Below are 14,126 nucleotides of genomic sequence, written 5' to 3' on the forward strand. Positions count from 1 at the left end.
CACTTTGGACCTGCTTACTGCATGTAAATGAATGCTGCTGCTGCTGCTGCTCTTAGTCCAAGACAAAATGACCTGTGGAAACATGAAAGTGAATCACATCATACTGCATCTAATCCTACCATACCTTACTGTACTGTACTGTACCATATCGTGCTGTACCATTAAGGGTGTAACGATTCATCTACTACATTGATGTATTGATTTATATTCCCATGATCCAACTACATTGATCTGTGCTCAGCAAGTTGGCCTTCCAGACGACATATATGGATCTAACATCGTTTTAAAAGGTAATAAATGGATTGTATCCATACTAGGAAATAACACATTGGATTTAAACACGGCAGACTTTATATGGATGTGTTGTATTTACACTTTTAATGATAAAGACGTTAAACGTTACTCAATTCAGACTGCCTGTCTGTGACGTCATCACCACACGCCAGCAGACAACAAAAGCCAGAAATGATCAAGCCACCATTACAGTCCAGTGTGTGGAAACACTTCGGCTTTTGTAAAGACGCAGATGTTCTAAATAAGTCGCTCTCTGTTTTTAGGATATGTGAAGGTCAAGTAAAGTTACCACGGCAACACCACAAATCTATCCAAACACCTAGTAAGGCGCCATGGGGTTTCACACAACGTAGACCGTCCAGGCACCTCTTGCAGCGTTCATCAAGGTAACATCAGCTCTGCAGAAGCCTCAGACCTCTCCAGCATGTTTAGTCAGAGACTAGGACAAAACTGGGCTCAGGCCAAAAACATCACGGCAACAACAGGAATCTAGGACTGTCCAGTATCAAGGGATTTATTTCACAGTCACACTGGTTGAATTTTTGGCTCAAAAGTTACTGAATCGATTTCAAGTCACAGAATCGTTTTGATCGTATCATTCTAAATGAACCAACATCGTCCTTTAATCGTATCGGCAACCAGGACTCATGATACGAATCGAATCATTGTTAAAAAGAATCGTTACACTCCTACGTACCATATTGTATCTCCTCATATCCTACAGTATCATATATCTCTGGAGCACTGATTAGTATCAGCGTTTTTTTTTAGCATTTTCCAGGTAACAAAAGTTGACACCAATCCAGTAATCATATGCTTATATAAACAGATAAACTACGACACATAAAAGGTCTGCTGTTTAACAAGCCGCTCCTTTAGCTGAGTAATTATACTGCTGTCAGTTACAGAAGTGGTGAGAGCTCCATTAACATTTTCAAGCCTCTGCCTGCCTTCACTCTGCCTTGATTAGAAAGGAACAATGATACATCACAGAAACTAAGAATGAAACAATCAGGTACGAGGAGCTGATTCATTGACAGTATTGGATCGGTACATTGCATTGGTTTTGTTGATGACGAAGCAATCAAGGTGGTAAGGTGCAGAGCAGGTAGCTCCACAGACACAAGGCAGAATAAGATTCTATACTAGCAGGTTACAAATAGACTTTAGATTATGCTTTTTCTTCAAACAACTCAGGTTCTTCCTCTGAGTTTTCTAGTATGCATTGAGTGTGAAGCCTATTAGTTGACAGTGAGTACAAATACATACAACTATAAAGGGAAACTTGGTGATGATTGGCATCTTAGCACTGAGCAGGTTGCTAAAGAAGCGAATGCACATGACATTTCTTCTAATTAGTTTTGCTTCACGGGGGAATGATGGCTGAGTGAGTGCATGAGTATTACTGTATGCATCGCGCTATAGTCTCTGGGAAGTGTGGATCATGAACCTGTCACTGTGAGACCACAGAAAACCACATAGCTGAAGTAACAGCCTCCTAAATCAGATTTATACTGTGTGGAGAACTACATCATGTCTTAACTGTCTTCTTTATTATATTTTCAACACTGCTTCTTTAACATTCACATTCCCATGTTTGGTTTGGACAATGATGATAACTGTAGTAAGGAACTACAAATCCCCATCTTACATAAGTAGCATTTTTCAGGGAAACAAAATTATTTCAGCTTTCCAGCAAAACTCCAAAAGTCTTCTTTGAAGTTAGTTCAAAGCTGTGGTAATGCCATGAGCTCAGTGTGTCCAATCAAAGCTTGGATGATGCTTACTGCTGACCCATGTTTTTATATTCCTCTTTCACACAGGTTTGTGTTGTTTCTCATTTGATTAAGGGTGACAGAGGAGCTTGGTCTCGTTTAATAACTGTCATTGCATCCAAGACTGTCCAATAAGAAACACTGTGTTCCAGCTGAGGAGCAGCAATATTAATAAATTCATTGGGTCAAGATTACACATGGAATATTTTACAGCCGTGTATCTACTCATTGCAAATGGTTGAAGCAATAGAGAAGGAAATTAAATACACAAATGATTGACAAAGGTAACAGAACAGCACTTGCCTGATTTTCTCTTTGGTATGGGTTTTGTTCATGGCCACTGTTGGTATATCCTCAAAAGATATTTTTTGTCTTGGCTTACATTCAGCAGCAGGGTATTCCCCAAAATACAGGGGGGTTCCGAGCCATTACTACACACCTAAATTAAGACATTCTCAATGAAGACGTCAGCAAGAAGGTGAAAAAGATCAAACTTGTTATCTACTGTAAGTCTCCTTTGATGCCAGAAAAAGATCCTCAATCAAAAATCAAAGGAAAAAGGGAAAAAAAAGGCACTTTGGTCCATTACATAATAAGTTGCACCTCAGAGTCTCTGCACTTCTTCAAAGAGGATCCGTCTCTGAAAAGCAAAGAGAAAAGACCTCCGTTCGCAGGTGGAAATGTCTGTTGAATGCATATCATCCACTCTGAGGGAGCCCCCCTGTCCACACAATAACCAGCGACAGTGTAAGCATCTTCCCCCGCTGTGTTCCACCCCACAGGCAGTGCACACCGATAGGCAGAGAAACCAGTGGGAGTGATCCAGCCCTCTTGAGATCAGTGTTCTACAGCATTGGTTGACATTTTTCATTTTCTCCTTCCTCCCCATGTGTCTGTGTCTTATTCTTCAACTGGTGTAATGAGCCGATGGTGTGCTGTCGGCAGAGAAGGGGAGAATCACTGCAACAGCTACAGGGGGCTCCTCACTCCTCTGCATTGCTGGAGCACTGTTAGCTCTCACAGAAAAATGTGTTACTGGCTGCTTACACAAAGCAGAGCTATTTCCAAAGCATGTGAGAGATGGAAGTGATATACTCACAGCTACGCTCCGAAAACAGAATAGAGCTATTGTGTCACCGTACAACACAAATTCAGCCGCTGCTAATGAAAGAAACATCTGATAATTATTCAATATTCTGTAACACAGCCACGTGCTTTATCTGGAATGACTCAGTAGGTACGAATCCTCAGCCCAGAGGGAAAGGAAAAGGCATTATGCTTACACATTTCATTTCACCACCAAGAATAACCAGCGCACAGAAATAACTACGCTCATTTCAATCCACACATCATGGACTGTGCTCAGAACAATATAACACTGCCAACACACCTAACAACAGTCTCACCTCAGCTGGATCAGGAACTAACCTGCAGAACTGCACAACACTGCACGGAGACGTATCAGTAATGGCTGCATTTAAAACCGTGTATTGTGCAGAAAAGGAAGCTATAATTCTATAACGTTCACATACCTACAGGCTTAATTACATCGTCTGTGTGTTATGTAATCTCAGGTCACGGAGAGTGCCTTCTTGTTTCCTTGGCAGCTGCACTTTATGTGGACCTCCTCTGTTTTTAAATACATGAATTCAATCTATTACACAAAGGGGAAATCCAACACGATTGTCAGTCTTGTGTCAAAAAGAGCTATTTGAATACTATCTGTCGGAGTAATGTCTTATCTCTAAATGTTACACTCCAACACTGCTGGTGGTACATAATGATGTCATGAGTTGCTTTTGTATTGTATTTTCTTGTTGTATTCAGTTTGATTCCTGGTCTTATTCTATAGATTGTCCTTGTGTTTCTTCCCTGTTTTATATTCTGTATTGGTGATATGTGATCTTTGTCTTGTGTGTGTTTCCTAATGATCCTTGTGTGTGTTTCCTAGTGATCCTTGTGTGTGTTTCCTAATGATCCTTGTGTGTGTTTCCTAGTGATCCTTGTGAGTGTTTCCTAGTGATCCTTGTGTGTGTTTCCTAATGATCCTTGTGTGTGTTTCCTAGTGATCCTTGTGAGTGTTTCCTAGTGATCCTTGTGTGTGTTTCCTAGTGATCCTTGTGAGTGTTTCCTAGTGATCCTTGTGTGTGTTTCCTAGTGATCCTTGTGAGTGTTTCCTAGTGATCCTTGTGAGTGTTTCCTAGTGATCCTTGTGTGTGTTTCCTAGTGATCCTTGTGTGTGTTTCCTAATGATCCTTGTGTGTGTTTCCTAGTGATCCTTGTGTGTGTTTCCTAATGATCCTTGTGTGTGTTTCCTAGTGATCCTTGTGAGTGTTTCCTAGTGATCCTTGTGTGTGTTTCCTAATGATCCTTGTGTGTGTTTCCTAGTGATCCTTGTGAGTGTTTCCTAGTGATCCTTGTGTGTGTTTCCTAGTGATCCTTGTGAGTGTTTCCTAGTGATCCTTGTGTGTGTTTCCTAGTGATCCTTGTGAGTGTTTCCTAGTGATCCTTGTGAGTGTTTCCTAGTGATCCTTGTGTGTGTTTCCTAGTGATCCTTGTGTGTGTTTCCTAATGATCCTTGTGTGTGTTTCCTAGTGATCCTTGTGTGTGTTTCCTAATGATCCTTGTGTGTGTTTCCTAGTGATCCTTGTGAGTGTTTCCTAGTGATCCTTGTGAGTGTTTCCTAGTGATCCTTGTGAGTGTTTCCTAGTGATCCGTGTGTGTGTTTCCTAATGATCCTTGTGAGTGTTTCCTAGTGATCCTTGTGTGTGTTTCCTAGTGATCCTTGTGAGTGTTTCCTAGTGATCCTTGTGAGTGTTTCCTAGTGATCCGTGTGTGTTTCCTAGTGATCCTTGTGAGTGTTTCCTAGTGATCCTTGTGAGTGTTTCCTAGTGATCCTTGTGAGTGTTTCCTAGTGATCCTTGTGTGTGTTTCCTAGTGATCCTTGTGAGTGTTTCCTAGTGATCCTTGTGTGTGTTTCCTAGTGATCCTTGTGAGTGTTTCCTAGTGATCCTTGTGTGTGTTTCCTAGTGATCCTTGTGAGTGTTTCCTAGTGATCCTTGTGAGTGTTTCCTAGTGATCCTTGTGTGTGTTTCCTAGTGATCCTTGTGAGTGTTTCCTAGTGATCCTTGTGTGTGTTTCTTGTCTATTGTTTTTATTTTGTAGAAATAGTCTCCCAGTGTGATGAAGTCTAGTTTTACTTCTTGTGTTTTTCCCTCCTTGTTGATTTTCCTCACTTGTGTCCTGTTACTCGTTACCCACTTTTGCACCTTAAGGTGCATTTCGACCAAGAGTTCCTGGGTCTTTTAGCCCCCAGAACTACTTTACCCTGAACTAAAAGGTTCCTGTGCCCCCATCGTTGTCTGCGTTTCGACCACGGGCTGAAGTCCCAGGTAGATTGTGTAAATCAGGCCAGTGATGCATGGAGGGGAAAAAAAGTAAATGCACTACACCACCAGACCAGTAGAGGGCAGTAACACAAAGGGGAATGCCATTCATCACAGATGACACCATAGAAGCAGATGGACAGGCAGGTATCATTATGAGCAACACAACAGTTAGCCTGTTAGCATGAAGAGACTCAGCTGGTCTGTTTTAGATGGTGTTATATTTCATCACAGATGGATTCACTGAATCAACACGTGAGAGGAGATAAGCGCGAGTAGCAAAGACGTTTCAACACGGCTTTAAAATCCTTTTGAACTCAAAAAGCCGTGATCGCAGAGATCGACCGGTGTTTGGGTTTAAACAGCGACCCTGTTAACTGGAGACTCTCAGCCGGATGCATCCCTCATAAACGTCTTTAGACGATCATTAAATATCTGATGAGGATATTTTGAAATCTTAATAAAAACTAAACTAGTTTGCATTCCCAGGAACTCCCTCTGTGTTTCAACAGCTGTGTAAACTCCACAAACACTGACACGTTCAGCTGAAGGTCTCCAGTTTACAGGGTTACTTTTAAAACCGGAACACCGGGAGAGACGCATTCACGGTGGGCTGAGAGAAGACTACTGTTACAAGCTGCTAAATCAAGAGAATCACAGCTTCTTCTTTTGAAAAGTACACACACATACAAAAAAGATAGAACCAATAAAAACTAATGAAAGAAAGAGAAATCAAGAGAATCACAGATGTGTGTGATGTTATTGTGGACGGGGGGATGGAATAAAAACACTGAGGTTAATCTACCAATCAGACACGTTCAGCATTGCAGGCCCTGCCCCCTGAAAGTCCCGAGACCTTTGAAAAGTACTACCCCCCTAGCAGGGGCTTTTTAGGGCGGAGTTTAACTACCCCTGAACTAAATTTAGAAACGCATGTAGTTCAGGGGTAAAGTTCCTCTGGTCAAAAAACGCCTTTACTCTGCAGCATTTTAACCATGTTTGAATGTTTTGTTTTTAATGTATCTATTTTAACAGCCTGCACACCAGCTTTAACATTTGTGTAAATAAGATACTGACAGACATGAAACATTTGCATGCAACTACTTTGACATTCAACCATTTTCTGGAACATTCTGCAACATTCAAGTTTTGCAATTTGCTGCAAGGGAGTTTTACAGCTTGCCTTCAAGTGTTAGCTAATGATAAGAGTACAGTTATTCTGAGTGTAGTTTTGTCAGCACCAATTAATGAGAATAGAAGCCAATGTGGAAGTGTTAAAAACTGCAGTTCATCGAGGATCTGCTTGAGGCTGGCTCTGGAAGTACCAGAAACCACATACACACCAATTCAAAGAAGACGATCTTTACAGCAGAAATAAACATGTTTACAGCCTGGTTCAAAAAACGAGTGTACAGTAGTCTGGATAGCTCATTTCTCGATCAGCACACACTGTACGGGGTGTGAATTTTTACATAACGTGGTAATTTCTAAGATATTGAGATTACGAGTTTTCCAATGAGAGGCACAGCTGACTTGATTGACAGGCGGGAACACTGTAGCTGTCAAAGCCTGCCTCTTTACGTCACAATTGCTCAACAGCAGTTATGTTGAGTTCAGCATTTCCAATATGGCTCCTACTGAGGATTGGCTTCAAAACAGCGCTTCAGAAACAGATGGATGACGTCACGGATACTATGTCTATTATTTATACAGTCTATGGTGTGGACGCACATGAATGGGATTACCTAAAACTGATGGACACTCTACATAGCATCCTCTGCTATCTGTGTGTGGATATGGGTGAATGTAACATGTCGTGTAGAAGTGTTTTGAGTGGTCACAGGACTGGAAAAGGGCTATTTAAGTGCAGTCCATTACTTATCTTATTTGAAAGGATGTGAGCACATGTACTAGACATCCCCAATACACTTCAACATCAAGGGGTTCTTTGATGTGGACAAAACAGTCCATTACTCAAAGCCATCTAACAGCTGAAACAAACTCCATATTATCCATCAGGGTCTGTTGTCCATTAATACTGATTTGTTGATATGCTTTGCAACTAATTAGAGCAACATGGCAGTGTAGGGGATTTCCACAGTGTAACTACAGCTCCACCTGTTCGCTCACATTCATGCTCTTAGAAGAAGACAACATGGAGAGGAAACTATCCCAACACCCTGGAAAGCAGCCATGGTCACACACTCAGGGGTGACATCTAAAGCTGCCAGTGCTATGTCTCTGCAAACAGTGGAGCTCGTCGGCAAGCTTTGAACAGACTGCATAGTTATAACATTAAAAATCACAATGAATACTTACTGCACTGTCTCAAGCAAAGCACTGTCTGTTAGCGTTCAAATCAAGCGGCAACCTCCGGTCTAAAAATATGAGTCCAATGCGGAAGTGTTAAAAACTCCAGTTCATAGAGGATCCGCTTGAGGCTGACTCCGGAAGTACCAGAAACCACATACACACCAATTCAAAGAAGACGATCTTTACAGCAGAAATAAACATGTTTACAGCCTGGTTCAAAAAACGAGTGTAGTCTGGATAGCTCATTTCTCTATCGGCACACACTGTACGGGGGTGAATTTTTACACAACGCGTTCATTTCTAAGATATTAAAATTACGAGTTTTCCATTATGAGAGGCACAGCTGACTTGACTGACAGGCGGGAACACTAGCTGTTGGCTAGGAGGCTCAAAGCCCGCCTCTTTACATCACACATGCTCGACAGCAGCAATATGGCTGCAGCCGCAGATTGACCTCAAAACAGCGCTTCAGAAAAAGATGGGTGACGTCACGGATACCACGTCCATTATTATACAGTCTATGGTTCAAGTAAAGGATCAGAATCAGCTCTATTCGCCAAGTATGCTTGAACACACAAGGAATTTGACTTTAGTAAACTGTGCTCTCTTTGTACAAGGCATAAGAATAAGAATAAGAATAAGACCTACAATAAAAAATAAAATAAAATATAAAAACAATAACATCAGTTATAAATACAAAAGAACAACAAATAGGCTTGACTAATATGTACAGGCTAAAATAATATGATAAAGTGCAGTGGTGAGTTGCAGAGGTAGTTTTAACATTATAAAATAGAAGTTAAATAATACAAAAAACTAGAAATATGGAATTCTGCTTGGAGAATTGTTGCATTGTGTATTTACATGTATATTTACAGAGAGTATTGATCCAACAGGTATGACACTGTTATGGTTTAGTGTTCATCAGAGTGATAATGTATGGTTATACATAACAACCTGCTAACCATACATTATCCAGCTTATTACTCGGCTACTAGCTTAAAATACAAACACGTTGTTAAAAACATTGATTCAAATATTCTTTTATTGATTTAAATGATTTATGTACACAGTTTTTTAAAAATAATCCCTGTGATTCGACTGCAGTCGAAGCTAATGTTTGAGCCACATAGTTTACCAATATGATGCTAACAGAAGCTAACAGTTTTACCTCACCTTACGGTCTATGGTGTCAACAAGCAGAAGCTTAATGTGCCAGAACTTTTTTCTGTGGATTGATTTGACATGACTTGTAATCAGTTTGTCTCTGGCAAACATTTCACTTCCTCTTTTATGAAGACATATTTAATGAGTCAGGATGGTTTATCTTTTGCTTTTCTGTGAATACCAATGAATATCAGTTTGTCAGATTAATGAATTATCCACTGTCTGCACAGTGGTCCGGATTTAAAGAGAGACAGGGGCGATATAGTAGATCATCCAAGAGACATAACATGTGGCAGACATCTTTATGCTCCTGCATATTTAGTAGATGTTGCAGATTCATAATAAGCCTTTCCCTGGTCAGAGGAGAGAAAAAAGTCACACAGGGCTGGGCTAAAATTAGAAGTGATGTCTTCCTATGTAACAGGAGAGACGTTGGCCTGCTAACATCACAAAAATCTAAGGCCTGGCACATTCCACTGTATAAATAACCAGGGAGAGTTGGTGGATGAGGGGGGCGGTACAGAGAGAGAGAGAGAGAGAGAGAGAGAGAGAGAGAGAGAGAGAGAGAGTTCAGGCAGAACCATTGAGTGATGGGACAGCTGTAGACTACGCACATGGCAAAGCAGTAGAGCTGAATCAAACTGAAGGTTAAAATGGAGAATCAAAGGAACACTGCTGAATCACGATGAAGTTTTCAAGCCTCGTCTAGAGGGTTCTCAGGAAGATGCAAGGATTATGACTAGCACTGAGGATCCACGCCAGGTTCCCATATCCAGAATCTGCTTCTCTGATGTTGCCTAAAATCAGAGAACTGATTTTGTCTGATCGTTTTGAACACAAAACACAGGAAGCAAGAGCACCAAGCATATGAATCACAGAAACTTAAGTCTTCCGTTGCCTACACAACACAATGCTAATGTCGAGCCGAGTCACAAAACTAAACCATGGGAATCTACAAGACTATCACATAAAGCCACTGTTCTTTAAATGTCTCCAGTGATCCAGGCTATCATGACTGCTGCTTTCATAATGCATCACAAGGGTGCAATAAAAAAGCACTTTATTATTTTGTCAGAACATCATGGCCCCCTATGAAAACTGAGAACACAGAAATGTAACTGTTAAAATATAAAGCTGCAGATTAAATGATCAATTCAAGTTCACTAACCCTAATCTAACCTGACAAATACATTCTTTCACAGAAAAGATCCTGTCACAATGACTGTATCCATAATATGGGCTTATTTTGCTTTTTTTCTAATTATATCAGATTATAATAAATTCACACTAAAGTCAGTCCTGCTGAGCTTCATTATGTCCAAAAGAATTCATTTTAGAGGATTTATTTGATCATTTTTACAGGGAGAAGCTGAAATAGAAACTTGTGTTTTTTAACTGCATGTTTTTGGAAAAGGGAGGGCTCATAGCGTTAATTTTTAAATGCTTATATTTAAATGCTCATCTCTTATCTGGACTTGTAAAACCTTAATATCTATTCAGCATATGATGTGTAATACAGTGTGGTATCGTGCAGCCCTCTCAAACAGAACCTTATCATCATGTTGCCTAATCTGCAGATATCATCCCTCTAGTTCCAGTTTTTGTCTTAAGCTGGCACAGAGCATCTCATTTTTATAAATCAGCAGGGAATGTTATGTAAGCACTCTTTGCTTTATGCTACATCATCAGAGAAAGCTATTGTTTGCCAAAACCTCAAAACTGATTGCTCTGCTGATTGAACTGTGTTCAGCAGTGATGAGACTTGACATTTTTGTTCATGCAAATGCATGCCTGATATGCTCGCTCAGCAGGAAAAGGCAGATCTAAATTGAAGAGTGAGTTTCCACTATACACTGATGCAGAGCTCTGCCAAACAATGACAGGCTACTCCAGCTGATATATGAGATGGTGTGCAGATGGTAATGTCATTTTTCACAGCAGCTGAGGTGGTCAAAGCACTCAGGTGAGCTGAATTTAGATCAGTGCTGGAGACCACACCATGCATAAAGAGAGGTTTTGATGATCAGAATGCAGGTCTGTTAAGGAGCCGTAGTGGTCTTCAGAGCATCCCTGATAGACTGTGAGAGATCTGATTGAAATACACTTCAAAAGCTCTGGTTGGCTGATTTGTCAAAAGCACATGTCGTTCAATGAACTTTTAATTTCCAAAATCCCTGCAAGCACTGCAACAATGTAATCAAGCCTTCGTTGCATGCTCATCTCAAATAGTAATACTCCCAAGCTCCCAAAAGTAAACAAAAGTAAACAAATTAGAGAATGAAATCTGGATCTCAAAGGGCACAACACACCGAATGGATTAATATGATGGATTCTCAAGAACTGGAAGAACATTAGGGTTTAGATGAGTATCAGTGTTTAAACTATGAAGTGATCCCTCTGTGACCTACACATTTACATCACTTCAGATGTCTTGTGTTGTGTCATCAGGGGTTTCTGCACAACAACCATCTTACTTTATTCTTAGCAAATCATAAGGACAAACTGAATGTCAGTCAAACTCAGTTATTGTACAGTTTTATTTACACTACCAGTCAAAAGTTTGGACACACCTTCTCATTCAAGGGTTTGTATTTATTGTAATGATTGTAAACACTGTAGATTAATACTGAAGACATCAAAACTATGAAAGAACATATATGGAATTATTGAATGAACCAAAAAGTGTTAAACAAAGCAGAATCTGTTTTATATTTTAGATTCTGTAAAGTAGCCCCCTTTTTCCTTCATGACAGCTTTGCACACTCTTGGTATTCTCTCAGTCTGCTTCATGAAGTGGTCTCCTGGAATGGTTTCTAATGAACATGAGCCTTGTCAAGAGTTCATTTGTAGAATGACTTGCCTTCTTAATGTGTTTGAGACCATCAGTTGTGTTGTTCAGAGGTAGCGTTAATACAGAATAGATAGCCCTATTTGACTACTGTTGTAATCCAGATTATGGTAAAATCAGATTATTTCATAGTTTTGATGTCTTCAGTATTAATCTGCAATGTTGAAAATAATTAAATTAAATAAAAACCATTGAATGAGAAGGTGTGTTCAAACGTTTGACTGGTAGTGTGTGTATGTCTAAAGATAAAAAGTAGAAGATAAAAGGGGTAGCGTTAAAGTGTGAATAAATGGTATTACACTAAATCCTGCTCTCTATCGTATCAAGACTGTCTCTCCACCCAGTCACTCATTCTATAAGTACAGGGACCGGCCCACTGGACAGCTGACCTGAATATTTCTTCAAGACGTACCACTATGTGTCCAGTGCTCTTGTATTTAATGCCCTAGTGCACACAGACTCACTGATTCATTGATTTCCACTTGGTGGAGGGGATGTCTCATTCAAATATCAAGGCCGTGTAGTTCCTTGTGGGAGCCATATCACCATCAGCTTGGTTTCCACAGAGTGTGTGTTACAGGGTCCCCGTACATATGGAATATGTAATAGGGAGGGGAGATAATCTCAGTGCTAGGGATGTCTATATTCAGAGTTAAAACCTGTTTTAATGTCAACTGTGAGTCCAATCACAACTGGGCTTTAAATACTCCTACATGGGCCTCATAGTGGGGTGTCAACTGCCCAGTTGGGGTTAGTCCTCAAACATATGGAATATGTAAGGGGTGGAGAGAGAACTAAGGTTACAATCATAATCAACCGTTGCCAATTTCTCCAATCTGTTTCCTCTTTCTTGGAGCAGTGCCAAACCTCTACAATGATCTTTGTTTGTGTTTCTAGCAGGACTTCTTTAAAAATATTAAAAGAGCAGCAGTAAAAACAAAAGGCTACTTATCTGCTCTGCCGCACCATGAACGACAGAACGACAGACATGATTTGGTCCTGTTACTGTCTAAATGCATGCTAATACATGACAGTTATATGGCAGATGTATGGAAGATACAGCAGCATGTTGAGATATAAGTCCGCATCATGGAATGGAACATGAGGAAACAGTCAGGTCTCTGAAGTTTTTTAAACACGTCCTGCTACTCAGGAGGATGGGCTTTCTGGATGGTTGATTACATTCTGGGTGATTTTTTAATGGAAGTTATTTTAGTAAAAGATTTTGTCATTCGTACTGCATTGTCATAGTGAGCCTGACACTGATTCTACTTCTGTTCCTCATTACATTTTGTCTCACGGTGTATCAGGAGACTGAAACATTTCGTAACGTCAGATGATTTCTGACAATATTATGACAAACTGCTAAAGAGGAACTGTGGGTTTGTTCCAAAATCTAATTTTTCAAAGTGGTTCAATTGTCTAAATCATCTCTGTCAGAAGACCAGACTACACACAGTATGACGTTTGAAATGTATACATTGGTATTACCTTCACCCAGATCCAAGACGGCAAGCACAGCACTGCTCCGGGCCTCTCCCAGGTGATTATTAGCGATACAGGTGTAGAGACCAGCATCACTTGGTTTGCAATCCCTAATCCAGAGTCCTCCATACTCCTGGTTCTCCATGTTGAGTAGCTCATCGTTGTGGTACCAATACAGGGAGGGCTGAGGGTCTCCAGCCACAGTCACTTTGAGGCGGATGTCGCATCCCGTCCCCACAGCGGCGTTCCTCATTTTGCGAACAAAAACAGGAGGAGTTGGAGTGGGAAGACCGGGTCCTCGAGGTTCTGGGACAACTTGCTCCAGGCTGGCTTTGGACCGTTTGGGGGGGATGATGGGGCTTGGGGGTGCCATTGCTTCATCTGCCCCTTTTTTCAGGGTCATTTGCACCTCAGCTTTCCTCATGGTCAAACTGTTTGGTAGATCCTTCAATGGATTCTATAACTGCGTGTGTTTTATGAGGCTCCAACACTGACTGGGCCCTCACTTACAAACCAAAATCTAGCAAGGCCATTAGATACTATGAGTAGGATTAAGTATAGACTACAGAAAACAAAGTTCTTACATGCTGAATCTGAGACCTTTAACTACATTTCATTTGAAAAGCCTGAATAAAACATTTAGAAATATATCTGCAATGACTTAAGCCACCTCAAACATCTGCTTCTGACCTCAGTTCTTTTCCAAAGAAGAAAAGAAGTTGTTGATTACCAGGTAATTTAGCAGATAGAGATAGCTGCTACTCTCCTGCCCAGAGGTATTTTTAGGGCAAGACCCACTGGATCAAGTTGCATTAACAGCTCCCTTGACTTGTCTCTTGGAAGTGACGGCCTTGCTTT

General features: G+C 40.6%; 1 protein-coding gene across 1 annotated transcript in view; it reads right to left on the minus strand.

Annotated features, from left to right (window-relative positions):
- Nucleotides 1-13,692, minus strand: part of spegb (striated muscle enriched protein kinase b) — a 56,149-nt gene extending 42,457 nt beyond the window's left edge. The window contains exon 1 of the mRNA XM_034693207.1: nt 13,275-13,692. Coding sequence (XP_034549098.1) covers nt 13,275-13,692 — 418 coding nt within the window. The remainder of the gene's footprint in view (nt 1-13,274) is intronic.
- Nucleotides 13,693-14,126: the final 434 nt, after the last annotated feature.

The sequence above is a fragment of the Notolabrus celidotus genome, chromosome 10 (genome assembly GCF_009762535.1).
Source record: "Notolabrus celidotus isolate fNotCel1 chromosome 10, fNotCel1.pri, whole genome shotgun sequence".
NCBI lineage: Eukaryota > Metazoa > Chordata > Actinopteri > Labriformes > Labridae > Notolabrus > Notolabrus celidotus.